We start from the raw sequence: 25,996 nt of genomic DNA on the forward strand, positions 1-25,996 counted from the left end.
GCCGTCTGGTTTGCATTATGGGTGAAGTTTTTTAGCAAATTACTGCTCCTCTCTGCTCCGTTTCCATCAAAGAATGGGCAGAGGCCTCCCAGCAGTCTGTGGACAGATTTTTTTTTTTAAATAGAGCACAGATATGTGGGGGGTTTTGTTGCCTTGTTAACACACGCTTGGCTCTTATCAGGCTGCTCTGCATCATTTACCTGACACCTCTATTGAGGGATTTATTGCTGGCAGCCTGGGCTGTGGGACATGGTTCCCTCTGAAGATATACTTCAGAGCCTTTGAGGTTTTGGTGATGCTGAGCCCCACCAGATTCTGTGGGCAATGCTCAGGGTGTACTCAGGTGGCCTTTTTGGAAAGAAACGTGGGAGAGGGGTGAGAGTTGCTGCAGCTGGGGGTCTCTGTGGGTGAGGGGGACTCAGCTCATCCCACTGCCCAAAGCAGCCCCATTTTTTGGGATCTCCCACAAGACTGGGATTGGATGTTGCATGCAGGGAGATTAGGTTTGGGGGAACCCTTAAACACCCTTCCTCATAAAAAGAAATGGGATTTTCTAGCTGAACAAAGAGGTCCTGGCTCTGAGGCCATGCAGGATGCGGCCTCGGCCTGCATGTGCAAATTGTTTCCAAATGAAAACAATTAGTCTTGCAAGCATTAAAGAATAATCATGTCTCATCAACGTTGCTGTTTAGTGCTTGTAAGAAAATTGTAGAAGCTGTTTGGTTTTGTTTTTTTTTTTTTAAATGATGCAAAAACTATCATCTAGTAATGGAAAAGTGGGTTTCCAGTTTGCATGTAGTCGTGGAGCAAAGGGGAATTTGTGTTGGACAATACTGAAATAGTTTTTTTCAAACAAAGAAACAGAAAATTGTAAGCAAAGGTTTGTTGATAATCATGTTCATGCTTAAAAAATATTATTTATTTTGAAGTGCAGGGCTGTTCCAGTGTGCAGCAACCCCATCCCATTGCAGTGAGGCCCTCCATACTATATATAAAGTTAAACATGAAACTATTGGGATATAAATGATCTTAATGCTTAAACATGACAGCTCCTGGTAGGAATATTTTCATTGTTATGTCATGCTGCAGACTGATATGATTTTGGGGTCTCACACCAGAGACCCAGAAGTCAGGGCTTGATGAAGGAGGAACCTGCTGCCCAGGAGTCCTCCAGGCTCACAAAAGTGAGTGGTGTGTGCTTGGGGTAATTCCTTGTATGACCAATTTCATACTCTTCACAAGTTTTTTATGTAGTAATAAAGTTATCTAGCATAATAAATAATAATGATAAAAAATAAACAATAAAATATAATAAATTAAATCATGTATTGAAATGCATTTCAAAGGACGAATGATTAGTGCAGCAGAGGTGGTATTGGATGGAGTAGAAACTCGTGATTTTGTAAGGGTTTCTGATCCTTCTGAACTGAGGACTTCAGGGAGGGAGGATGAGGTGACATCCCAGAGCAAGCCTCTTGGACTCTGTTTATTCACAGTTAGTGCCAGTGATTCTCAGCTGCTATTTAGGGGACTCACAGTTCATTTTTTGTTTCTCAGTCCCTTTTCTCCCTTTTCCCTTCAGCTGGGAAGCTGGGAGCAGCCACAGCAACCTGGCTGCCTTCCTCCACTTTCCTTGTGACGGGTCTGGCAGGGCACGCTTGGCCACAGCTTTTGCCAAAGCTTTCTTCTCACACAGAAATGTGCTGAGGAGCCGCGTGGCCAGCAGACACTGTCCTGCCTGTGAGGATTTACAGCGTGGCCTATAGGAAGGGATGGTCCCTGTTCCCTGGCTGTGCTGCAGATGACCCAGGGCCCTTTGCAGGGGTAGTAAAATATTGTCATGTTCTTTTATTCATTCCTTAAAATATAAGATTCTACCCTTTTTTGAAACCACAGGGACGGAAAGGCAGCCTTTTGAATTTGTCAAAATTTGACTGCAGGGTTCCTTCCGACCCCTGTGCTAATTTTTAGCAGAGCAGGAAACATTAAAAATAACCATGAGAGAAGATTTCTCAACTCAGAAGGATTGTCCTCTTAATAATCTCTGGCTTTGTTTTCCCTAGATATTTTCCCCCCTTAAAATTCCTGTAACGCTGCTAGAGCAAGTCCATCCCTGCCAGCAGCAGTGAGGGCACTGGCGGGGGACGGCAGAGGGCCAGGTAGCCAGGCTGGCACCTTGGCTTGCTCTGAGCCAGAGGTGAGTGATGTACATGGGAAATGCTTGTTATTTATTGGAAGAGCTTTTGGAACCAGAGCTTGCAAGCTCCACATCTTCCCTTTTTGGTGAGCTCAAAACTGTTCTCAAGCCTTCAGCTGGTCTCAGCAATGGGTGAATCTCATTTTTGCAATGAGAGGTGGCATTTTGGTGCTGTATCTCAAGACTTCTGAGTTTTCTACTGAAACAAAATGAAAAATATATCAGACTTTGTTTTAAAATGCATCTGAATGTAGCCCCTTACTCTGAAGTTGAAATGTTGTGTGGCAAAACCAAGGCATGCATCAAGACTACATGATATAGTAACAAGCTCTGCTCAAGCTTCGACATCTTATCTGACCCATGTCTGCATTCTCAGCATCAAGGCACAACTATATATCATGAAGTAATATGTCATCAATGTATACCATAAAATATATTACATTTTATAAATAATGTCCTCACCTGGATGATGACAAAGGGGGATGCACCACTGGATCACCATGGATCGTTATTCCTGCAGGAACACCTGTGCCTGTGTTGCTCTTTGTGAGGGGTGAAACCAAGGCATGTAATTGCAATTATCACTCACCTCTGCTCTGTGGCACCAGCTCTCCCCATTAACCCAGCTCCTCCTGTCCCAGCAACCTGAGGGCTCCAGACAGATGTTGCAGATGTATTTTCTTTACAAAACTGACAGCAACAATTTTTCTTTTCTAGTGGGGGGGAAGTCCCACAGAGCTGGTTTGGTCAAGCACTGAACGCAGCTGGTCCTCACTGGTGTGTGGTCAGAAAATGAGATGTGAGCTGGTTACCAGCCAGGAGGGGGCTCTGGGGTTGTCTGGGACCCCAACAGTGTTGTCTTCCTTGACGTGCCCTTGATTGACGGATTTGGTCCCACTTAGCCAGTGCAGTGATGGTTTTGGTCAGAACTGTGTTTTGGGGGAAATTGATTAAATTTTCCCTCTACCTTGTCTTAAAGCATTGTGTTGGTCCTAGGCAGAAAGTTCATCCCCTCTTGATGTAGTGAGTAAAGAATTATGTGAAGTGTGATCGCTGTGTGTGTGATTTAGAGCAAAGGTCTGTGATCAAGAGTGGGTGAAGGCACGAGTGAAATTTCTCCCTGGACAAAAAGCACAGCCTAAAGCCACTGCAATGCTTTCTATTGCTTGGGATGTCCAAGGAGAAAAATCTCCTTTTTCATACACTTTTCCTGGTTATTTAAGTGGAAGTGATTTTTGTCCCCTCAAAATGAAATCTCTATAGAGATTAGTTTTAAGTGAGGGAATAGAGGGTTACTTGTTGCTTTCCTGTTCCTTGTTTATCAAATAAATTAGAGATTGCTTCATCTTTAATTAAAATTACATGGAGGAGAATTCAAATAAAAGACAATAACACTCTCAACACATGGGCACTCCTGAGATTTGCAGGCAGTGAAGTCAGGCAGCCCAGATTTCACATGTTCTCTCTGCTCTACCCATGAAATCCCCTGGCTGCTCTTGGGAACCCTGCCTTGCTCACACAGACATTTGGCTGGGCAGGTAGGCAGAGTCAATTAAATCTCAGCCCAGACTAACAAGACACTTAAAAGTCTGTGTTAAGTCTTGTCCATTCAGTGCTGTGGCTGGCCAAGAGCCCCTTTGGAACCCTGATGGATATTGTTTCTCTCAAGCATTAAATGCTTTCCCCCAAACATCTTCTGAATAGGCCATTGTTTTTGCTTCTGGATGTCTCTTTGTGGACTGATACAAGAATAGCTAAAAGCTGAAGAACTGGCATTTTATATTTTAAAAAATAATAATTCTGGGACTTCTACTCCTCTGAGAAGTTGAATGTGCTGCCAGTTCTCTGCTGAGATCCCATGTCTGATCCTCTGGAAGTCAGGGAGTTGCATCAGGAGCTTCAGATCAATCACCTCAAACAATCATAGTTCCAGGAAAGAAGCTGCATGAACCTGATGCCGTTCCCAGGTTTTAGAATCTAAGTAATTGAGGTGAGATGAAGTATGGAGGAGATGTTGGGGTAGTTTTGTTGTGACCTGCAAGCCTTTGCATTAAGAGATACAACTGCTTCATTTGTATTTTCCATTACCACTGTGTAGCTCTTGTGCACTGATAGTTCCTTATGAGAAAAAATACACATCACATGAGGAATATAACCAATGTTTGACCACTTCAGAAATCTCATGTGTGTAAAGAAATCCCCATTTATTTTCACATGAACTTCTCTTGTACAGGTCCCTTATCCCTTGTAACTCAGGTACTGATGACCTGCCCAGGTCATCTGGATTTTCTTCTTTTTCCTAACAGAGCTGTGTTCCCCAGAGTTTCACATTCCAGGCTCCATCAGCATAGCCATTGCAGACTGATTTATTCCTTATCGATGGCCATTTATTCCTTATCAATGGCTGTGAGCTGGAACGATGCTCTTTCAATGCAGACATTGGCCTCCTCTTACCCACCTTTGTCTCTTTGCTCAATTTCTCCATCACAGATATAAGATAAACTACAAATACTCACCCTAATCAGTTCCCTAAGAAATACAGAGAACTTCGGTGCTTTAGCACTGTACCACAGTCCAAACTCCATTTGCTTTGTTAGATCCTCATGGTTCCCAGGGCTGTAACATGGGAGATGTTTCATCCCAGCATGTTGGGAGGAGAATGTGCATATTCCACACATGTGGCTGTGCAGGGCAGGTGCAGGAGGGAGTGGGAGCTGATCCCAAGGTGCAGCTTTGCAGGTGGAGCCCTTGCATTTGCCACAGGCAGTGGATTTACAGTAACTCGTGTGTGTCTCTTGTCCCCAGAAGTGCCAGCTGATGACAGGGGCAGCTTTGGCCTTAGAGCACCTATGCTTCCTCCCTCCACACATCCCTTATCAAAAGCAATGTTTCCTTTGGCCCCACACATTCAGTGGTTTGGTATTAATTAATGGCTTAAGTGGCAGAAATGCTGGGGAATTAAACATTTTCCACATTCATGCAGCAACCCTAGAAATAGGAGACCTAAGGAAGAGCTGGGATAACCGGATGCTTTAGCAAAAACAAATGGTTCAGATCCAAGGTCGATGTGAATCGCTCTTGGATCTGCTCAGTTTAACCAAATCAGGCATGTTTTACTGCTGCTGTTTTTGACTTTCAAAACCTCAGGGAGTCCCAGGCGAAGTGCCAGAGCAGTGTCACCTTATCCCTGTCACTAATCCTGTCGCTTCCTTTCACGCTCCTTCACACTGCAAATTGTTTGATGCCTCTTACTGTACCTCTGTGAAACCTTCCTGCTGGATTGCATGGATGGAGGATTAGGTAAATCTAGAATCATAGCCAAAGATTGTACTGTACGTAAGTAGAGTTTCTTTCAGAGTATGCCTGATATTGCTGTCTGTAAATTAATTTTTTTCCCTTTTTTTTTTAATAATACTCTCTTTTCCTTCCTTCTTCAGGGGCCTCTTGGCTTGGATGGCAAACCAGTAAGTAGCACTAAGTGTCAAATATAACATGTCTTTGTTCATGCTGCTCCACAATAAATAGGCAGTATCTCAACTATTGCTCATTTCTTGCTACATATATAACTGTTTAGAAGGGACAATTGTACTTGGGAAAAATACTCCATGCAAGTTTGAATTCTGAGCCAGGGCTGGCCAGCACAGTTGGAAGTGAACTTTTCTTTACCTGTCAGCTCATTTCAGGTGCCTCTTCCCCTCCTGGGCCAGCTCGGCGAGCACAGACTGCAGATGGGCATCAGGCCAAATTTGGGGAATAAACTCCAGTAGCACATTCAAAGAGCAATGTCAGTGATCTTGGTTGTGTGCTCCTGGCACTACAGAGTGATACCATAAAAATAATTGATCCCAAAGTGGGTTCCATTTTGCTCCAAAGGACCTGAGCTGGGAACTGCTTGAGGGTGCCCAGTGTCCACTTTTTGGAGCAGACTGGATTAATTTATGAGCTGTTTTCTTGACTTCATTTTTGCTTGGAAGCCCTTTGGATATTCAGGCGCTTCATTCTTTTCTTACTTATTTTACAGAAACACAGGCTTTTTTATTTTTATGCTAATTGAACCCTAGCCAGCTCTGATTCCTTCCACTGAATGGCTCCTACAGAAGGTCACAGCTCCATATTTTGTCTCCAAACCCCATTCTCTTCCACCACCTTCACTAGAGGGCCCCATATGAAATCTGTTTAAATTCTGGTCTTAAACCAAGTGGGATTTCAAAGTGGGTAAAAGTCATTCAGTCTTTGCAATTGAAAAGCTGTTCCAGATACTTATTTCTATCCAGTTAGGGAGTGTGTTGTTATAGCTGTACACTGTTGTGGTTGGTTTTTATCCTAACCCCAAGAGTAACAAATGTGAATAAAATCTAGAAATAAGGCATTAGACAAGAAAAGAAGGAAGGGCCGGCTCACAGCCTGATGCTCAGGGCTTGGCTTTCATTAGCAAAACCTCATGCTGGGAGTGCAGTCAGACCCCAGAGCACAGCCCTGCACCCCCAGGCTGGGGTGCCACTGCTGGGCAGGAGTGAGACCCCGAGGGAGAGGCAGGGGAAATCTCAATGACAAAGCAAACTTATCACACAGCCAGACTCAAACCAGACTGTTCATGATCTCTTTCATGACAGTAAGGGGCCAGCAGCCTTGCTCAGAGAAAAACAGCGGGAGGGAAGCTGCATGGGAATGCAGATGCTGCTGCCACCGGCCTCTCTGCTGACCTTCCCCCACTGCATCCCACTGGGTCCCACTTCAGCACACACTGTGAACTGATACCAAGATTTGGTACTTTTCTGTGCTGGCAGGCACATGCAGAGCAGACACATCAAAGTGTTGCTCTCGGGTTCTCTCTGGGGCTGCAGTGTCTCTGCCTGCCTGTCCTACAGTCAGCTGCTTGGAGGGAAGATGAATGATGCCTTCAGCAAACAGGCCAGAGAAAGCAGCCTGTCCTCCTTGTTTATTTCAAACAGATGTATAATTGTTGTAATGATATGCTGAGCATGTGTTTTTTCTAGAAGTGATTTAATACCCCAAGATATCTTTTGCATCTATTTAGAGTCACGTGTTGGAGAGCTGCTGTCACACTGCCTGCCCTGCTCTGGTCCTTCTCCCTACTCTGTCCTGGCAGGAGCAGGCAGGACCTTGTGGGTGCTTTTTGGTAGAGCGTTGCTCATGTCAAGCACTGCACAACTTAAAATAGTAGCATGTATTCCTTAAAATAATGGAGAATGTGGCTCAGGTTTGTGAATTGATGAATGCAATTTCCTTGGTTTTGTCATGTGCATTGGTGATTCTACTGTGCCTTAACTTGGATTCTTCTTATGTGTTTCCAGGGACCTCCAGGACCAAAAGGGGAAAAGGTAAAGGCTGTATTAACAGATGGATTTTGGGGAAGCAGTTGTATATCCTCCAGTGGCTGTAATTCCTTCAAGTTTGAGTTGTCCCAATAACCCAGCTGGGTTTTGTTGGGATGTGGAGCTGTAAAAGTGGGTTCTCACATTGTTCTTGGAAAAGCCCCAGGAAAGGAAGGACAGGAAGAATTTGCAAAAAATTAGGGGGAACAACTATGGTGTTAAAGCTCACCCCTGCTGTAGGGTTCTGATAAGCCCCTAAGAGTCATGAGAGTGGTATAAAACTCTCCTCATTCCTCCAAGAGATCTGAGCTCCATCGCTCTGTGTTTGCATGGCACCCGTGAAATCAGGGCAGCCAAAGAAGGTCATTACTGAAAGTGAAGTTAATTTTCACATGTGAAGGACATAAGCAGTTGCTAGGGGAGCCTTAGAGTTGGAAACAAACTGCTATTTCTGATTTATTATCTGTTTCATTGCCTGCCAGGGCAGAGTCTTTCCCTATTGTGTTGTCTCCAACCCTTCTCCTCCCTCATTTTAAATACATTAAGCAATAGGACTCTTGCCACTTCCCTTGTGTGCTGTACCCGTGTCCAGTCCTTCAGGGTTGACATTTGAACTCTGACCCTTTGCTGTTTTTCCTGGTTTGCAGGGGGAAGCAGGAGACATCGGCCCAAGGGTAGGTAGTGACACAGCACACTGATTTATTCTAAAATCTGGTTGGATTTAGTCACTGCACAAAACAAAGCTTTGTGCAACCTTGCTGCAAACAGTATGGTAACAGTTGTGGAAACATTTAATTTTGCCTTTGGAGCTCTTTGTGGTGGTGGTTTTCCTAACTTTGGCCATGAGGAAAAAAGAGTCAAAGATCTTTGGGTACGTCGTGAAGGGTTTTGCTTCTACTGAACTTTCTCTTCCCTGGCTTCCTCTTCCAGTGTCAGAGACAGACTCCATGTTTCTCTTGAAGTTTCTCTTGAGGCTCCTTTTTTGTTGGCATTAGAGCACTAGTACGTGGGGGTAGGACCTGGTGTCCCAAGGGAGAGGTCCAGCACAGAGTTGTGCAGGATGGAACATTCTTCCTCCCTTGCTGAGCTCCCCACCTGGGAGCAGGATGACATCCAGGTGATATCCAGGCTGCCTTTGAAAATAAAGGGTTTAAAGTAGCTGTATGATGAGGGAAAACTCTTTTGGCTATAGCATACAGAAATCAATGGAATTTTGTGGAAATGGCTCTCATGGATCTGCGTGAAGTTGGGATTTACTGAAGTAAATCAGGACAGGTCTCCACAGGACAGAATGGGGATGCGTCCCATGTTGGGGATGAGATGGGAGGTTTTACCACGAGGTGTGAGCTCTGTTGCAGAGGAATTTCTGAGGTGTGGCTGTCTGTGGGTTATGGGCACCTGCTGGAAACCCCACTGTGGGCATGTGTTGGAATCCTGGCGTACAGGTGACCGTGCAGAGGCTGGGTTTGGAGCTGGCCCCCAAGAGCTGGCTGACCTGGCTTAGATGTCATTGCTGGAAACATATCCAGGACCTCAGTGGTTAATGTTGAGTAGAGATGCCTTAGAGATTTTTTTTTTTTCTTCCTTCCCTGGAGGTTGTAAAATCACTTTATGAAGTTAGTGTCATATTCTGAAGCAGCTCCCAATTGCCTTGGGTGTGTTTGGAAATGTCACCCTGGGGCTCAGAGGGGCCCTAAAATGTCTCAGATAGATTTACAGCCCCTGTGGCGAAGGAGGGGCTCGGCATAAGGTCTCACTTTGTCTAAGTGCACACCCACGTACTCAGAAGAGGCTTTAAGAGGTGATTCAGCAGCACAGGGACGTGAGTTTGCACTCCTTGGCCAGGGCTGTGGGTGACTTTGGGGCTGGCAACTCGAGAGATGCCAGGAGGTGCTGCTCAGGCTCCAAAGGCTCTGTGCTGCCAGGTGCTGTGGAACTCACCTCCTGCTGCAGGAGATGCTCTGGGACAGGCTCTGTCTGGACTTGCAGGGCAGGTACCAGCTCTCAAGGTAACACTTGTCCTTTGTTTTCATCTACCAAGAAAAATGTGCTGCGTTTTGGGGTGGGGTTTTTTGTCCTGATTTGCATTTGTCCAGATTTTGCTTCAGTTTTTTATTTAATTATGACTTTTTGCACAACAGTGAGAAAAAGGCTCAAAAACAATTTGGGAGAAAAGAGAGAGAAAAAAGTCTGGCAGAACCATGCACAAGTAGACCTAAAAACAGGTGCCTGACTTTGAAAATAGCTCCCTTTATGCCTCCAGACACTCAGGGTTGTGAATAGAAGGCAAAACTTCTTAATACCATCTGGTCCAGATTACTTTTTATTTCAGAATTTAATCTGGTTTATTCCTCAAGTTTCAGTGGCGGCTTTGTTTAGCTGATTTTGAAAGATGTGTCAATGCAACTTGCTGCATCAATGGGAAGATAAATAATTAGGACTGTATCCAGTGCCCTCTTCCTTATAAATGGTCATGTCCAAGGGCAGTGGAATGGGGATAGAGTGTGTCAGTGAACACTAAAACACTGTCATTAGGCATGATGGATTCAAAGAGAATAATCCTTGGGATGGCTTTGGAGGGACTGTCTGTGGTGGGAGTGAGGTGGTGGCAATTAGGGATTAGCTACTGAATGTATTCATGTCTGCACTTCTCTTTCTGTAATAAACACCTTCCACTAACGTGGACAAAAATAGAGATTATTACATGTGGGAGTGTGCCTGATGGCAGATGTTGGAGGGTGATTTTGGAAAGCTGAGGCAGGAGATCACCTTGGGTTGTCTTAATCACTGAATGCTCATTGTTGTAAGCAGCATGAGGGAGGATGCTCTGCAGCCTCACCTGCTCAGGATGGGGAATAAATGTGTCCAAATGTACTGACAGAATGCATGGAAGTTTATTTACAGGGAGAAATCAATAACAGATCCCCTCTGCTCTTGGGAGAATAGAGGGAGTTGAAGCAGGATGCTGCCAAGGCTGGGACAGCTGTGCCCTGATATTTGTGCCTGTGCTTCTCTCTCACAATCAAATACATTGCTGCACCCCTGGAAAGGACTGGTTTTATAAGCCTGACTTGCTCCCTGAGCCAGCACTGGGCCGCCTGCTCTGGATTTATGAACTTAGCTGGGTGATCTTGTTCGTACTGACAGATGAGATGTTCAGACAAATGATGGGGTTGAGGAATCTCTGCACATCTGGGCCAGCGGATGCACAGCGCCTGTGGCAGCAGCACCAGGTTTGCTCTCCAGAGGGAGAAAATGAGCCCCAGCTGGTGAGAGAAATGCTCTGTCTGCAGTGGCCCACATGGCACATGCCTGCCCATGGCCAGTGCTGATTGAGATGGCTCCAGCATCTCCTGTATCCAGAGCTGCCGGGGGCAAAATGCTAGCGTGGCTGAACAAACTCTGCAGCCACAGTGCAGACATAAAAGCAGCTTTTTCTCCCTTATTTTCTGCAAAATTTTAAGTGCTTGACAAGCTCACACTGCTGATAAAAACTCAGCACAGGAAGCATCCTGCAGGGCTCTCTGTGCCAGCCAACAGACACCTATGGACAGTTTTATTATTTGCTTATTTTGGAGTGCTATGTTGAAATGGCTACATCGAGAGCTCTAAAGCTGGAAATTACCAGTGTTCAAGGTTTCTGTGCTCCAGTATTCCATTGCTACACAGGGTCAGATCCAATGGCCTGTTAGCCCAGTGCCTTGCAACCAGAAGCTTTGGGAAGTGTGGAGCAGGAACATGTAACCATCACACTTAACCCCTCTCCTGCAGCCTGCCTCTCTATGGCCTGAATGTTTCTTGAACCAGGGGTGGTGCCTCTCTACTTACTATCCCTCAGGGCTGTTCACCTTTCATGAGCCCATCTGTAACAGGGGCTGTTTAAAATTAAGTGTGTGATGGCTGGATTTGGTGGGATATGGTGTGTTTGACCTCAGAGCAAATGCAGATTGTTGTTTTCCATTAAAACAGATAGGCTTGGAACATGCTTATTTGGATGCTGCTTACCAGTCTGAGGGACAAGAAAAAAAAATCAGTTCCCGTTTTGCTCTGTGGGCTTTTATAAAAAACCCACTTTATGCTCTTGTGGGCTTTATGCACATAATGAGCCCCAGAACTGTGTCCCTTCTGTTTACCACAAAACCCTTTGCTCTCAGTAGAGCCTTTTTGGTGGTTTCTGTAGTATTTGGAGGACCTGTCCACGTACAAGTGTTCTGTGTCCCCATTAATTTCAATTTCTCAGTATTTCAGTGCTGTTCTTCCCAAAAATCGCTGCATTTAACTGAGTATTGAGCTTAAAGCCTCTCTCTACATCTTGAAAAAAGTTCTTGGTAGGGGTTGATTAGTTTTTTTCTATCTGACTTTACTTTTCCCTTCTCTTCTTAACATGATGGTGATAAAATATCTGTGGTGGGAGGCTGGGCAGGAGGTGACCTTGCCAGTGCACTATTCACCCCGAAATTGAGGTTTGGGGTTATCTGTTATTGGTGTGCAAGGTTTAAAAGCTCCTAGGCAATTTGGACAAGAGGTTTGTTCCTTAGAAACCTCCAAAATTCCTCATGGAGGATTTGCTGTGTGTTTCCACAGGGCTTCTTGTGGCTTCACTCCACCCTCTTGATTCTCCTGTGGATGTGGGCAGGGATGGGTGAATGGGGGAAAGGGAGATGCACGTGGTGTCCTGAGAAAGGAAATGTCTTACTGCTTCTCCCTAGATAGATGAGTGGAAAGGCTAAAAGACAATAGCAATGACTACTGACACAGCCTAAATACATTGTTTTTGCATCATATAAATCTGGAAGATTTATTTGCGATTTGCAGGCTGGGAATACATCAGTATTCATTTGAGCCTCTGAAAACAAATACAATATTTGGTCTCAGGGAAATGCTGGGATATATCATCCCCTATGGGGTTTACTGGAATAATACTCTTTATTCTGCAGCAGGGGAATCCTTTCCCCAGCTGCTTTGAATGTCCTATTGTGCAGTAAACTAGTGAAAAAATACTTGTTTCCCTCAGTCTGTGTCCTGCTTACAAAGTTCCAGTGTATCTAGAACCTTAAACCCACCAGTGTTGGCTACCTAGGCTATTACTTTCTAATATATCAGCTAATTATTAAAAAAAAACAAAGTTATATATTGCTACAGTCTTTCAAACTCACTCTTCTGCTGTGCTTTCATCTTGAACTGCTGCTCTTTCTTCTTCTGCCTCCCACTTACCCTGGATATAGATGGTTTTTCCCCACCTCAATCATGGATTTCTGGCTAATGATCAGCTTGTCTTTAGCCGGCGAGTGCTCAAGGTAGACACCAAATCTGTTGCCACTGGTTTGCTGTGATTGTTTGAGCTGCTTTTGTTTTTCCTTTCTGGCTGACAGTGCACTGTTGCTATTTTAAATTGCCACGACAATGTCTGTATTTAGAGACGCTTGTTGGGAGCATGTTTGACTGAAATCCCATTGGAATTTACGGGGCAGGCATTGTCAAAGTAGAGAGACATAAAACTAATGGGTTTTAACATTTGGTTATTTGTGAGATTGGGGAATCAAGCAACAAAGTCCTATAAATGTTGATATGAATAGCGTTGGTATTGTAAAATAAAATGCATTCAAACTAGAGTAATCTAAATCCTTGAACTCTAAATGTGACATTGTAATTAGGAAAAATTCGGTGGGAGACTTGACATAATTGGTTGCAGTGTTCAGCATTTGCAATTGGGTGTTTCAAAAAATGATGCAAGTGATTTAGGAGCCCAGATCTTGTTGAAAGGCCATGGACTTGTGCTGCTAAGTCACTTAAGGACTTCTGAAAAATCCCATACTTGTCCCTGATTTGAGGGTGGACCACATATTAAACACAGCCCTCTGACTGCCTCAGTGGTGACTCTCCCAGATGTCACTTAAGGATTTATGAGGCAGCCTTTCCATGAGGCTTTCCCATTGTGCAGCCGCATGGATGGGCCGGGCCACGGCCCCGGGGCTGGGCTGCGGTGGCTGGTGGGGGGCCAGGAGCTGATACCCAGCCTGGAGCCCCACGGGATGCTCCCCTTGGGAATGGCACCCACCAAACCCGCACAGCCACAGGGACACGGCGCCTTCTCTGCACTCAAAACCCGCAGGGTGTGAGCGGCTCGGGATGTTCACCCGTGACCTTGGCTGTATGTAAAGGATGAGATTAAGCACTGCCACTTTTTCTGTGTGGTTTTCTGGCATGGTGCACTGAGCTATGGCAGTGTGTGCATGCTCCCTGCCAGCATGTTGTGGGCCTGGGTTGCTCTGGGTGCTGTTGGGTTGGTAGATTCCATGCAGACAGTCATTGGGTAAGGGCTTAAGGACACTAAATCTCATTGGAAAGCATTGAGCACAATCCTGGCTGAGGAATCAGACCCAAATGGCATAAATTGGCTGTGAGCTCACTTTCAGCTTTCCCAGCTGGAAGCTGCAGTTAAATTCCTCGGGGACAGCAGAGGCCAGGGTGCTGGTGGCCCAGGGATGCAGTGCATGTGTCGTGGACACCCTGAGACCACCCCTTGCCAACACTGCTTCGTCTCACCATTTCTGTGTGAACTTCTTCCAGGGTGATCAAGGTCGAGATGGAGCCATGGGCCCCCCTGGTCCGCCAGGACCCCCAGGTGCCCGAGGGCCTCCTGGTGACACAGGAAAGGATGGCCCAAGAGGACCTCCAGGCTCCCCTGTAAGGACGGGAGATGCACAGCGAGCACATATCAGGCAGTTCCCACCCTGCGAGGGACAGGAGGGTGAAGGGTGTCCCCTTCCCCGGTGCTGCCACCGCAACCACTGAGTCCCCAGCCTGAGCCACAGCTGGGCTCCAAAGGCTGCTCCTAGAGCAAAGCCTTGGGGTATGGGGCAAGGGAGCAGGAGGGGACCTTCCATCTCAAGTTTTGGAGCAAAGAGCTGGACCTGGGGTGTGTATTTGCAGGTGCTGGTTGTACCTCACAGAGCCAGGAGATCTCCCAATCTGTACCCTTTGGATGACCTGTTGCAAATCTGAAGCCCACTGGCAATTTATTTAATAAAAAAATAGGCTAAAGCATAATGCAATGAAACTTTCTAATTATTGCTGAGTATTTTGGAGAATGAGAGGTAATAGTTTCAATGTTGGTCATTTTATTTTTTGCAGGGTTTCAAAGGCGAGCCGGGAGAGGATGGAGTCATGGTCAGTATTGCCCAGAAGCATCTGTGTGTGTGCCCCTCACCCTCACTGTACATCACCCTTCAGCTCACTGCAGCAAGTGGGTTTGTGTTGTAGCTTATGGAGGACAAAAAGCCCCACATGAAATTATGGGTACCCTAAAATGGATGTTAGTCCAGGGCTACCTGGGAGAAAAGAGGCTGGTTTTTGTGTCCCCTTGGCTCTTCTGGAGGGATGTGGTGCTCCTGTATCCTGACTTCTGTCCCTCTGAAGCCACATGGCATTTTAACTCCAATTTGCTAAGGTCTGAGTTGGATAAAAAGGTGCTTTTTATAATAAAATACATGAGCCATTAAAGGCTGTTATTTACTGGAGCACAGAGAACAAATGCAGCTGTATTTGTAAGGGGAGACGAGAACTTGACATCTGTGTCATTTCTTTTTCTTGGAATTAAAATACTCTTAGAAATGTTTTAATCCTGTTACACTCAGTTGTCAAACAAGTAAACCAATCACTCTTATATTCAACAGGGTGCCAGAGGACCTCCAGGACCAAAGGTGGGTAATAATCTGTCTAATTTTAACATGAATTCTTGAAATAATGCTGCATAAGAGGAGTAGGGATGAAAATAAGCATTTTATAGAGGACTTCAACTCATCTGTATATATCAGATATAAAATTTCAAGGCATTGACTGGGGGTGTAAAAGTCTGAATGTGTCTCTTCCTCAATATCACATCCACTGCCCATGCTCAAACCTGGAAATGGGGGTGGAGGTAGCTGCAGGGGGCTGGAATCTGCTGTGCTGTGGGAATGTGCTTTCTTGCATTTCAGGGGGAAAAATATGATCATCACAAGCCAAGTATTTTAATTTTTAAATTAATTTTTAAATTAATTTTGACTATCCAGATAATTGGCTTTATTTTCTGTTATGTCCCTAAATTTCTTCCTCTTCTGTTGACATTGCTGTTGAAGGGTGAGCCTGGTGTCCAAGGGAAAAAGGTAAAATGGTGATTTTTTTTTTTTCTTTTTAATTATTATTTTTAATGGTTTTTCTTTGCTTTGCTCTGTGCTTGGCTAGGGCAACCATTGCCAGAGACTGGTGTAGAAGCTGTGGTCGTGGCTGTCCACAGCAACTCTTCCCTTGTGTTCCCTCAGTTTCGTGTCCACGCGGTCCTGGAGCTGGGCATGGCTGTGCCTGCAGCCTGGCTTTCATTTCCACGAGCCAGCCAGGAGCTGCAGCCACATCTGCCCAATAGACAAAGAATAAAACAGCAAATACCAAGCAAAGCAGTAGGTCCTGAGCCTTTTTCTCCAGTAATTCAATGAACCAAGATGTGCCTGGAGGATTTTCTCCAACCAGGGGCCCTGGGATGGCCATGCAGCACTGCAGCCCCGTGGGAAATGTCCCCTTGAAGGCCAGGAATGCTGCTTGGGTGTGGCATTGAAGACTGTGAGAGCTTCACATGTCCAAGCTCCCCACGTTTTCTCCCGGTGGTGCCACTGAGAAGTGGATAAATCACTGCCTTTAAGTGAAGTCAAACCACTGACAGGGCCCAGCCTTTCCCTCTCACTGATTTGCCCCAACACAGGTTTGGCCATGGGTGTTTTTCAGGCCAGAATTTGGCTTAAAAATTTTATAACTGGCTGGTAAAACTGACCTCTTCAGCATCCATTAAGTGGTTTTACTCCAGAAGAACAACAAAGCACAAGCAAAACCAGAAAACCTCTCCTGGCAGAGGGTGTTAGTGACTTGTGATGAAGTCCATGAGGATGGGTGGCAGCTTACAGGAGGTCTTTGGGACCCAAAAGGCCTAAAGGAATTTAATATTTCTGTTGAAGGTAAGAGAAGACCTTTGCCAGGGCCTGATGTTACCAAATTCTGGAAGATGCCCATCCACCCTCGCAGGAGCAGGAGAGGCAGAGGCAGGGATGGGTGGGAGCAGGGGGCTATGCTGGAACCTGTTGGGCTCCTTGCTGCAGCTCTCCCCTGGTCTTCTGCAAACCTAGTGGGTTTCAGGTCTGTGCAACACTCAGTGAGGTGAAACGATGTGTTGGAACCTGATAAGTGTGTACAAGGTCTGTGTATTTCACTTTTTATATTTCACTTCATCAGGGTGATGATGGGATCCCTGGGGAACCAGGACTTGTGGGCCCTAAGGTACGTTCCACTCTGTGTCCATCTAATGCATGTGTTGAGCAGCATCTTTTGCTGCCTGGTTTTTGGCTCCATACCACAGTCAGGGCAGGCTGAGAAACATTTCTCCTCTGATGAGGAAAAAGATCAACAAACTGTGAGGGTGGTGAGGCACAGGTTGCCCAGAGAAGCTGTGGCTGCCCCATCCCTGGAAGTGTCCAATGCCAGGTTGGATGGGGTTGGAGCAACCTGATCCAGTGGAAGTTGTTCCTGCCCATGGCAGGGAGTTGGTACTGGATGATCTTCAAGACCCCTTCCAACACAAAACATTGTGATTTTATGATTCTGTGTTGTGGTTTTAGGCCCAGCTTCATGGCTGAACACACCACCCATAGCCAAGCTGCTGAATCTGAAAGCTTCATTTCTATCTCAAAAACTCCCCGTTTGCACCTTGGCAAGGTGATGTGTTTTACAGCTAAAAGCAGAGCTTTGCTCCTTTGTGTATGTAAAATGAAGATAAATCAAGAAAATGATAACCTGAAGAAATCTGTTCTCCATCCTCCCTGTATATCATTTGTCTAAATGGCTTTGTTTTCAGGGAGAAAAAGGAAGCGTGGGTCCCAAGGGAGAGAATGGCACAGATGGCTTCCCAGGACTAAAGGTAAAGAAAAGCTGGATCTCTGGGCACAGCACTGCTGAGGCAGAGGCTTCTAGCTGAGTGTTTTGGGCCTTTGCCTTCTAAAAGGCTCATAAAGTGCCAAAACTGACACAAAGTGAGGGATATTAAGAGTATTTTACCTTTTCCTGGTGATTTGATGAAAGCTGGGTTCAAGCAGAGATCAGTATAAGAGTTTGTAAGTCATCTACTTGCACATTTTCCATTGAATTGCCTTTTTCCTCAAAAAAGGTAGAACTCTGATCACATTTTGATCCCATGTTATTGATGGTTGTGGCATTGCTTCAGAGCCCCAAGCACCTGAGAGCTGTCCTGTCCTCCTGACCTCCAAAACTGCTGAGAGATGCATTTAGACAGTCTGGGTTTGTTAAGTGGTGGCGAGGAGACCCGGACACCCTCAACTGCTTTATATTTAATAGGATCTGGATGCACTAATATTTTCTATATCAAAGAGCTGTGTTCCCTTATTGGGCAAGAAAATGTGTGTGAGGAAGAAAATGGGCTCTGGTGAACCTTAGTAATTTTTTTCTAGAGCCAGAGTAGCAGTGCTGGTTGAATTTAAGGGTTTTTTCTATATGTCTTTACCATTTTTTACTTTTTGGAGAGCTTTAGTTTGGTCAGCAATGGGAATAACATGGGTATGACAAATGGGACATCTTTTGAATCCTGAACCAAATTTCAGGTCATTGCTGTAAGAGTACTATGACTTTTTAAACCTCACCAACTTTCAAAAAAAAACAACAAAAAAAGAAAAAAATTATGAAAAGGAGGGGAGGGGGAAAAATAAAAAAGAGGAAGAAGAAAAGGATCAACTTGGCACAGAACTTTTCCTTGAACTTACCCTTGAAATTGGTTTAAGCATCTCAGCTGAAGCTTTCCACATGCAAAACTCAGCCTAAAGCAAAGGGAGCCATGTGGAACCAGCACAAGGAGCTGGAGCTCGGCACGCTCAGAGCAGGGAGAGGAGCTGGAGAACAGCACAGCCCATACAGGGAGCTCAGCCCCGAGCTGGCCACTCTGCTCCCCCTGCAAAGAGACCTTCTCTTACTTCTTTTGTTGTTACACCAACGTTGTTTTTTGCAAAATATATTTGCTCTCAGGTCAAATCTATTTTCTGCGAAGAGAAGCAGTCCCTTGTTGGTGTCATACTTTTTCTTAATCTAAAGCATATCTTTATGGGTGGGTACAGTATTTTTAGAATAAATATTTTATATTTTCCTTGGTCTCTTTGAAAAAAAATGTGATTTTTGATTTTCAGGGTGAACCTGGTGAGAAGGGAGGAATTGGCTCCATTGGACCCCGGGTATGGATGTTTATGATTTCAGTTTGGAGTTGTGTATTTGTCTCAACTACAGCTGTTCCCCACCACCTCTTGCTGCTTAGTATGTGAATGAATCACTTCAGGACCAGTTCAGTGTGAGAAAATAGAGATGGTACATATTTAAACAAATGATTGCACGGGTACTGAATGCTGACATGGGAAATCAGTCAAGTCCAATTTTCTTATCCACATGACCATCCTGTGACCCTTTTTTTTCAAGAGGGAAGCTGGGAATAGGGGTAATCAAGTGAGGATTTTTATGCACTTCTCCATTTCACAAATTGATGGCCTTTTGAGGTTTGACAGTTCCAGCTGTCATCCTAAGGACTGGTTAAACCCAGGGTGTTTGTAAGGTGATAACCCCCAAACGCTGCGTGTCAGGTTTTTGCTTTCATAGCAGCCTCCTCTCAGTGCTGTAACATTAAATAGGATTCATCCCTGGCTGCAGGGTCCCCCCGGGCTGAAAGGGGAACAAGGAGACACCGTCGTGATCGACTACGATGGCCGAATCCTGGATGCACTCAAGGTAAGCCCTGCACCAAGGCTGAGTCCTGCAGTTCATGGGAAAGGACTGAAATCTGCCAAGCTCTGCCACAGTGACATTGTGACAATGTGTCCATCCTTGTCCTCTGTCTCAGGCTCCTGAGATTTCTGTCTTGGCACAGAGCTGGTTTGGAGGGAAGAAAGAGCTGATTGCATCTGGGGGCTGAGGATATTTAGGGTGTAGCAGCAAAGACAGTGTTGGAACTTGAGGCTGTGAGCTCAGGCTCATGGGATCCAACTGTGGGATGTGAGTTAACGTTCTGCAGGTAAAAGCAACCTGATACACCTGTGACATGAACACCTGATGCAAAGGGTGTGAGCAGCCACATTACAGCTTAAATGCTGCCAGCAGCAGGGTGTGACTCCCATGGTATGGTGTGGAGCTGTTCTTGTCACTGCACATCCTCTGCAAGCAGCAGTCGGGACTTGGAATGGCACCCAAGCCTTAACATGCCCAACTGAACAGTGCCCTGACCTTATCATTAGGATGAAATAAGCTGAATAGAATAAATACTTAATTACAGACATATTTGAGAACCATCCTAATTGTTTTATAACAGGCTGCAGGGATACACAAAGTGCTGGTAATTTCCGTTTGCCAGATGTCCGCGTTGCACGCAGCTTTCAGAGTAGAGTTTGTGGAGTGCAGTGGTTGGAGAGGCTCCATCAAACATCTGGAGGCTTCATCTGCTGGACCCAGACCCTGTCCGATGTTCTGCATGCAGAGACTGCTGAGGGGCACCTCACTAAACCTCACTAACTTTGCTGTTTTCCTGTTTATTCGCTGTTTGCAGTGTTTGTGCACTGACCTGTCTCATGGGCAAGGCTCTGGAAAGGCTTCCAGTGTGACTAAATGTAACAGCATTTGGGTGTGTAGCCATGGAGAAAGGTGCTTGAGGATATGATACTGGTTTGGTTTTCATCTGATTTTCATCAAATTTTGCTGCTTGAAATAATTTGCAAGTTGGAAAATATTTGTTCATCTCAAGGTGGTTTGTGGTCTTTGCATCCAGCAGTGCCCAGGAAAAATTACTTAAGTGTGCAAGGTTTTCCTGTTGTTAGTGCTCACACAACCTCCTTTGTTTCCCCTCTTTAGTTGCACCTCCCTGGCTGGCTGACAATGCTTTCAGCAGGATGCTGCTTCCCAGGCTGGTTGATTGGAGTGGGCAGGATGAAAAAAGAGACCACCAGATCTGGGGTCACACCTCCAGCTAAAGGCATTTTGCCTCTTAACCCATGTCTTTGCAGCTGTACACCTGACCCGCTGCCATTGTGTTCTGTTCTGCATGAACAACCCTGTGGCAGAGGGACCTTGGGTCACTCTGTGTCAGTTGAGCTCATCTCAGTGTTTGAATTCATCTCCTTTGAACTCACCCAAGTGTCTCTTGCAGATCCTGGCTGAGAGCTGCTCCCAGCTCATCCCCACAGCACGAGGACAGCGTGCCATGCTCATGCAAGTCATGATCAAGCCTGTTTTGTTTACTGTGTTTCAGGGTCCACCAGGTCCCCAAGGGCCACCAGGCCCCCAAGGTGCTCCAGGTCCCAAGGTGAGCCTGACCTCTGCCAAGCAACACAGTCATTAGTAGCTCTCCATGAAGAGTCTCCCAAGCCAAAATAAGGCAGTTGAAGTGGCCTGCAGAGGAGTTTGAGGCTATGTGTGTGTTATTTAGCCCTTTCTCTGGCTGAAAAAAAGGTGTCTTTCACACAAAAGCCAAAATGTTGTTGACCTGTCTCTGGCCTTCAGCCTCTTCCAGAGGATGCTGTCCCAGAAACGAATCCAGTCCCAGTCCCGCACCTGACAGACAAAATCCCAGCCCTTCTGAGACCGCCTCATTGTCTGTGGCAGGAGGCAGAAGTGGGAGAAGCAGTTGTGAGAGGGGCTAGCAGTCCCATGGCTGTACTGAGCCACCCTCATTCCCACCCTCCCTGTGTGCTGCTTACTGCTCCAGCACCATATCCCAGGACCTGCTGTTCTCCTGCTTCACAAGCAATAGTCTGTAACCTGCAGCCAGCTGTAGTTTCTTAAAAAGAAGAATGTAATTTGCAGAAAAGTAGCTCTTGAAAGAATGGGATGGGGCAGGATTTCAGTGCATTTTGAGGTCTCTCTGTCAATATTCAGATCAGTTGGTGATGCTAGTGTGTCACTGACACCTCCTTGGTCCTGAGCCTGGCAGAGGCAAACCCATAACCACAACAATTGTGTGTGAATAACTCATTTTCTTGCAAAATGCTCTCCAGAAATGAGTTCTTAATTTAATTTACCATGGGCTCCTCTTTCTTTGTGTCCCTTCAGGGAGAGCTGGGCTTGCCAGGTCCACCTGGAATGGATGGTGAAAAGGTGAGCGGGGCACGGCTGGATCGAGCGAGACCTTGCCAGGAGCCAAATGAAAAGGAAGCTTCCTGTGTGTCTGTGAAAAGCAAATCCAGGCTGCCAGAAGCGAGCTCTGCTGTGTAGTGTCAGCTGTGTCTCTCTGAATTGATGGCCCTTTGCCTGCAGCCCCTACTCTGCTATGGGCGTGCCAGTGCTGCTTGTGGCTGCGTCTGCCAAGCCAAAGGGGCTCCTTTTACAAGCAGTTCATCAGATGCTGTCTCAAATTTTTTTTGTCAACCTTCCCAGCCCCAAATGGCTGCAATCCCTCCTGCAGCCCAGCCAAATTCTGCTGCACCCTCAAAATTGGCATCTGTGAGGTTGAACGTTAAAACGTGTTCTGGTGAGCTCACGCTGCGATGCAGAGGGAAACGGCAGAAAGGCAGAAGTGGCTGTTGTGGGGGGTTATTTTCAGAGTTTTCTCCTAAACATGTTGTTTTCTCTCAACTGCCAGGGTCCCAAAGGAGCAAAGGGTGACCAGGGCAGCGCAGGGATCATGGGGCAGAAAGGAGAGACAGGAGAAATGGGCTCGGCAGGTCCCCCGGTACGTCCCTTTGTCTGTCCCTGTCCCTCTGCTCTTGGTTCTTTAATGCGCTGATTTCTGCAAATGCTCAGAATGGGGCTGGGTTGGCTGATTTCAGCAATGACCTCTGCACACCACCTCACTGTGGAGCTGGTGGAGGTGGGAGCTTTGAATTTCCATTTCTAATCAGCTTATTCAGAATGTATCAAGGAGGAGAAAATATTTCTTCAAAGTCCTCTGGAGATGAACATGAGCTTTGCTTGAGCCAAGGCTGGTGTTTAGAGGGAGACAAACCTATTTTTCTCTCATTTTTGCTTTCCTGGAAGACGCAGCACATCAGTGTTACACTTTTATCTTTCAGGGAGCAGAAGGGCCAAGAGGAGACAAAGGAGAAAAAGGAGACACCGGGTCGCCGTGTCTGCAGAATAATCATGTAAGATCTTGGCAACATAAAGTCTCTTTCATGACACAGGATCAGGCAAAGTTGGGGGTGCAGGATGGACCCACCAGTCCCATATCCATCAGCAAAACCCAACTGTTTTCTACAAGAACTTTCAGAAGTGTCTAAATGGGGTTTATTCATTAGGGAAGAGCAGCTTGCACACTTGGCACTACAAAGTTACTTTAGATTTTATATTGGTGGTTGAGATATTGGATGCTGATGTTATAATTAATTGGGCATTAAATCATGATTCTGGGCTTTGTGAGGTTTCCTCTCCTGAATCATCATCTCTCTTGCCCAGCCCTGTTAATGTGCTGTTTAATTCCCTTCTGCAGATCATACCTGAGCCCGGACCCCCTGGATTACCTGGCCCTATGGTAGGACTCTGGAAGTGATTCCTGCAGATTTGTTATTGTATGTGATTAGATAAGGACAAGGGTGGTTTGTTCTGTTTAATCATTGAGGGCTGTTTCAAATCTGGGAAAAACATCAGGGAAGTATTACAGTCTGACCTGGCTTTGGAGAAAGGAGAGCACCTGATTTACGAGAGTACATCAGAGTTCATGGCTCATTTTGCAAAAAAACAAGTTGTTCCTTGGGATGGAGAAAAGATAAAATCTTGTGGAATGGGAAAATCTGTTCCCAACCATGACGGTGTCTTTATTCCCCTAAATTCACCCAAGTCATTAAGTTTTCTGCCATCAGCTGCACTGAGAGAGGGTGCAGGTGGTGATGAACACACAGAGCACTTTTGATGGAGATATTGAAGGGGTTTGGTGCCTACAATGCTCCAAAAGGAGTTGTCAAGGACATTGGGAAGGCTGGGATGCCTCTGTGGGGTCCAAGGTTCACCTTGAGAGACCATGCTTCAAAAGCAGGTGGCATTTCAGGTGGCATTCACAGCCTGGGAGGTATCCCAGCCCTGCCCAGGTGTGGAGGGCTGTGGTGGCATAATGCCACCCCGTAGAGCTTCCTGTCACTTTTTTCAGCAAAGCTTTTGGGGGCTCTCACTCCAAAGCATGTGTTGTCCTGTGTTACACAGAGTGTACCTTTTCAGTTCCCCTGCCCCTTGATTTGACATTGGAGAACAAAATAAATTGCCACCTGTTTTGAAAAGAAATACTTGACCATTGTCAATCCTGTAATTTGAGCAAGAAATGGTTTTGGGAAGGAAAGTTTAGGGTATGTTTTTAAATTCTGTTTTTTTTTCAAATGTACTACTGTCTTTCCCACAGGGTCCTCCAGGAATCCAGGGGCCTAAAGTAAGTCAATAAATTAAATGTCACCCAGTTTCCCAGCTGCCAGTGCATTATTTACAGGCTCACAAAGGCCTGTCAGCTCTGGAGACTGAGTTTTTTGTCACTGTTGTCACAACACATCCCTTGGTTACACTGTTTAGCAGTTGGCATTTTGGAAAACAAGCTATTTTTCCTTCCAAACTTTTACAATCCAAACCCCTCCTCCAGCACAGAATCCTGAGGGCGGGCAAGAGTCTGGGTTTCCAAACCAAAAGGCTTGAAGCCTGTATTTTTAGCTATTTTCTTATATGATGTGGTCAAGAGCAAAACATCAACAGCAGTGTGGGCGTAAGCACCCCAGAGAAGGGGTAGGAGGTGGTGGGTATGTGGGGTGGCTGCCCTGGGCAGAGCTGCCAGGTATCCTTGGCTGATCCATTTCATTTCTGCAGGGTTTGGATGGTGCAAAGGGAGAAAAAGGTGACAGTGGTGAGAAGGGGGACCACGGTGACACCGGACCTGCTGTGAGTTGTCTTCCCAAATCTCATTTCTGGCTGTGGACAGAAACCTGTCTCACAGGAAACAATCTCAATGCCTTGTTTCTTTTTCATTTAAGGGTCTCCCAGGTGTTCCAGGGCTCATTGGTTTACCTGGTACCAAAGGAGAGAAGGTAATCACAGGTGGGGGAGAGGAGAAGGGACATTGGGGTGTAATCCTATAACAGGGGCTGTAAAATCCTGCTGTGGGGAGTCCAGCCAGAACTGCAGAGCTGGACCAGCACTATCCTGGTGGGTTGCAAAGGAGCAGCCTCCAACCCCACGGGCTCCTGGATGAGCCCGTGCTCTCACTACCGTGTTAAACCAACTGGATCGAAGTTTGTCTGCGACACCAAACTCAACACAGCCCATTGTAATTTTTATTTTTACATCTGCAGGGAAAGCCAGGGGAGCCAGGATTGGATGTGAGTATGGAAACCATTAATTACTCATGTAGAAACACAAATAACACACACGTAACTTGAGATTGTTTGGAAAATATGTAGCTAACACTGTATCAACTGCTCCCCTTTCAACACAATGCCCATGGAATGATGGCTGTAGGAAAGGGCTGAATTCAGGCCAGTTGCTGGGCTTCTTCCACTGCACAGTGGAACTGCTCACCTAAAGGTGCTGCCAGGGCTTCCCTTTCCAACTGAGAATATTTGTATTGATTCAGTGAAATGAAATTTCTAATAGCTGTAATGTTACTGGGGTGTGGTGAAGCACTCCAGTTTTCCCAAGAAACTGCTGACATACCAAGTCAACAGGAAGAAAATGTTGTTCTTCACCGTGGCAGGACGGGCTGATGGCTGGAGTTGGTTCCTGTTGAACTGAGATGTCTGGACATTCACACACTAAACTTACAAAAATTTTTTTTTTTTTTCATTTTTCCCACCTAAAAATTGTGGTGACAGGGTTTCCCAGGCCTCAGAGGAGAGAAAGGAGAGAGAAGTGAAAGAGGCGAGAAGGTGAGTGGGTTATGGCTGTATTGATGCTTGTGGGGCAGGACAGGCTGCTCTTCTTGGCAGGCAGTGCTGCTTGCCCTGGGGGCCAGTGGTGAAAGGCCTTCTGTGAAGCCCAAGAACTTACACATTCCCAGTGTAGGGCAGGACAGGCAGTTAATTCCTACCCACTTGGAAGGGTTTTTGGCAAGCCTGCTCCCACCCCAGCACAACTGTTGTGGGGAAATGGAGCAACCTGACAGCTCCAGGTTGCAAAGAATCGCTGGTCTTGGTTTACAGACCTTGGAAATGGATCCAAGTCAAAGGCTTTGTTAGAGGGACCCTTAAACAAAGGCATACCCAGCAGGAGCCAGGAGCCCAGCTGAGCACAGGGCAGCAGCTGAAAGCTGCTGCTCCCACTTGCTGTCAGATACCAACCTGGGTTCCAGCAGAAACTGGTCATTTAGTCAATCTGTTATAAAATTATCTATTACAATATTTCCACCCAGCTTTAACCGAAGATTTTCAGAGTGATTTCACTACTTAGCTGAGGTCACACTAGTGCAAGTGTCCCTACTCTGGGTGAGGACTGG

General features: G+C 45.9%; 1 protein-coding gene across 1 annotated transcript in view; it reads left to right on the forward strand.

The window, feature by feature from the left end:
• The window catches only part of COL23A1 (collagen type XXIII alpha 1 chain), a 180,853-nt gene that overhangs the window by 148,914 nt on the left and 5,943 nt on the right, over positions 1-25,996 (forward strand). The window contains exons 6-27 of the mRNA XM_069028487.1: positions 5,635-5,661; positions 7,513-7,539; positions 8,181-8,207; positions 12,759-12,830; positions 14,104-14,220; positions 14,668-14,703; positions 15,210-15,236; positions 15,654-15,680; positions 16,795-16,839; positions 17,414-17,476; positions 18,750-18,794; positions 19,261-19,338; positions 20,849-20,902; positions 21,649-21,693; positions 22,178-22,267; positions 22,608-22,679; positions 23,024-23,065; positions 23,924-23,950; positions 24,376-24,447; positions 24,540-24,593; positions 24,858-24,884; positions 25,377-25,430. Coding sequence (XP_068884588.1) covers positions 5,635-5,661; positions 7,513-7,539; positions 8,181-8,207; positions 12,759-12,830; positions 14,104-14,220; positions 14,668-14,703; positions 15,210-15,236; positions 15,654-15,680; positions 16,795-16,839; positions 17,414-17,476; positions 18,750-18,794; positions 19,261-19,338; positions 20,849-20,902; positions 21,649-21,693; positions 22,178-22,267; positions 22,608-22,679; positions 23,024-23,065; positions 23,924-23,950; positions 24,376-24,447; positions 24,540-24,593; positions 24,858-24,884; positions 25,377-25,430 — 1,128 coding nt within the window. The remainder of the gene's footprint in view (positions 1-5,634; positions 5,662-7,512; positions 7,540-8,180; positions 8,208-12,758; positions 12,831-14,103; positions 14,221-14,667; positions 14,704-15,209; positions 15,237-15,653; positions 15,681-16,794; positions 16,840-17,413; positions 17,477-18,749; positions 18,795-19,260; positions 19,339-20,848; positions 20,903-21,648; positions 21,694-22,177; positions 22,268-22,607; positions 22,680-23,023; positions 23,066-23,923; positions 23,951-24,375; positions 24,448-24,539; positions 24,594-24,857; positions 24,885-25,376; positions 25,431-25,996) is intronic.

The sequence above is a fragment of the Aphelocoma coerulescens genome, chromosome 13 (assembly GCF_041296385.1).
Source record: "Aphelocoma coerulescens isolate FSJ_1873_10779 chromosome 13, UR_Acoe_1.0, whole genome shotgun sequence".
NCBI lineage: Eukaryota > Metazoa > Chordata > Aves > Passeriformes > Corvidae > Aphelocoma > Aphelocoma coerulescens.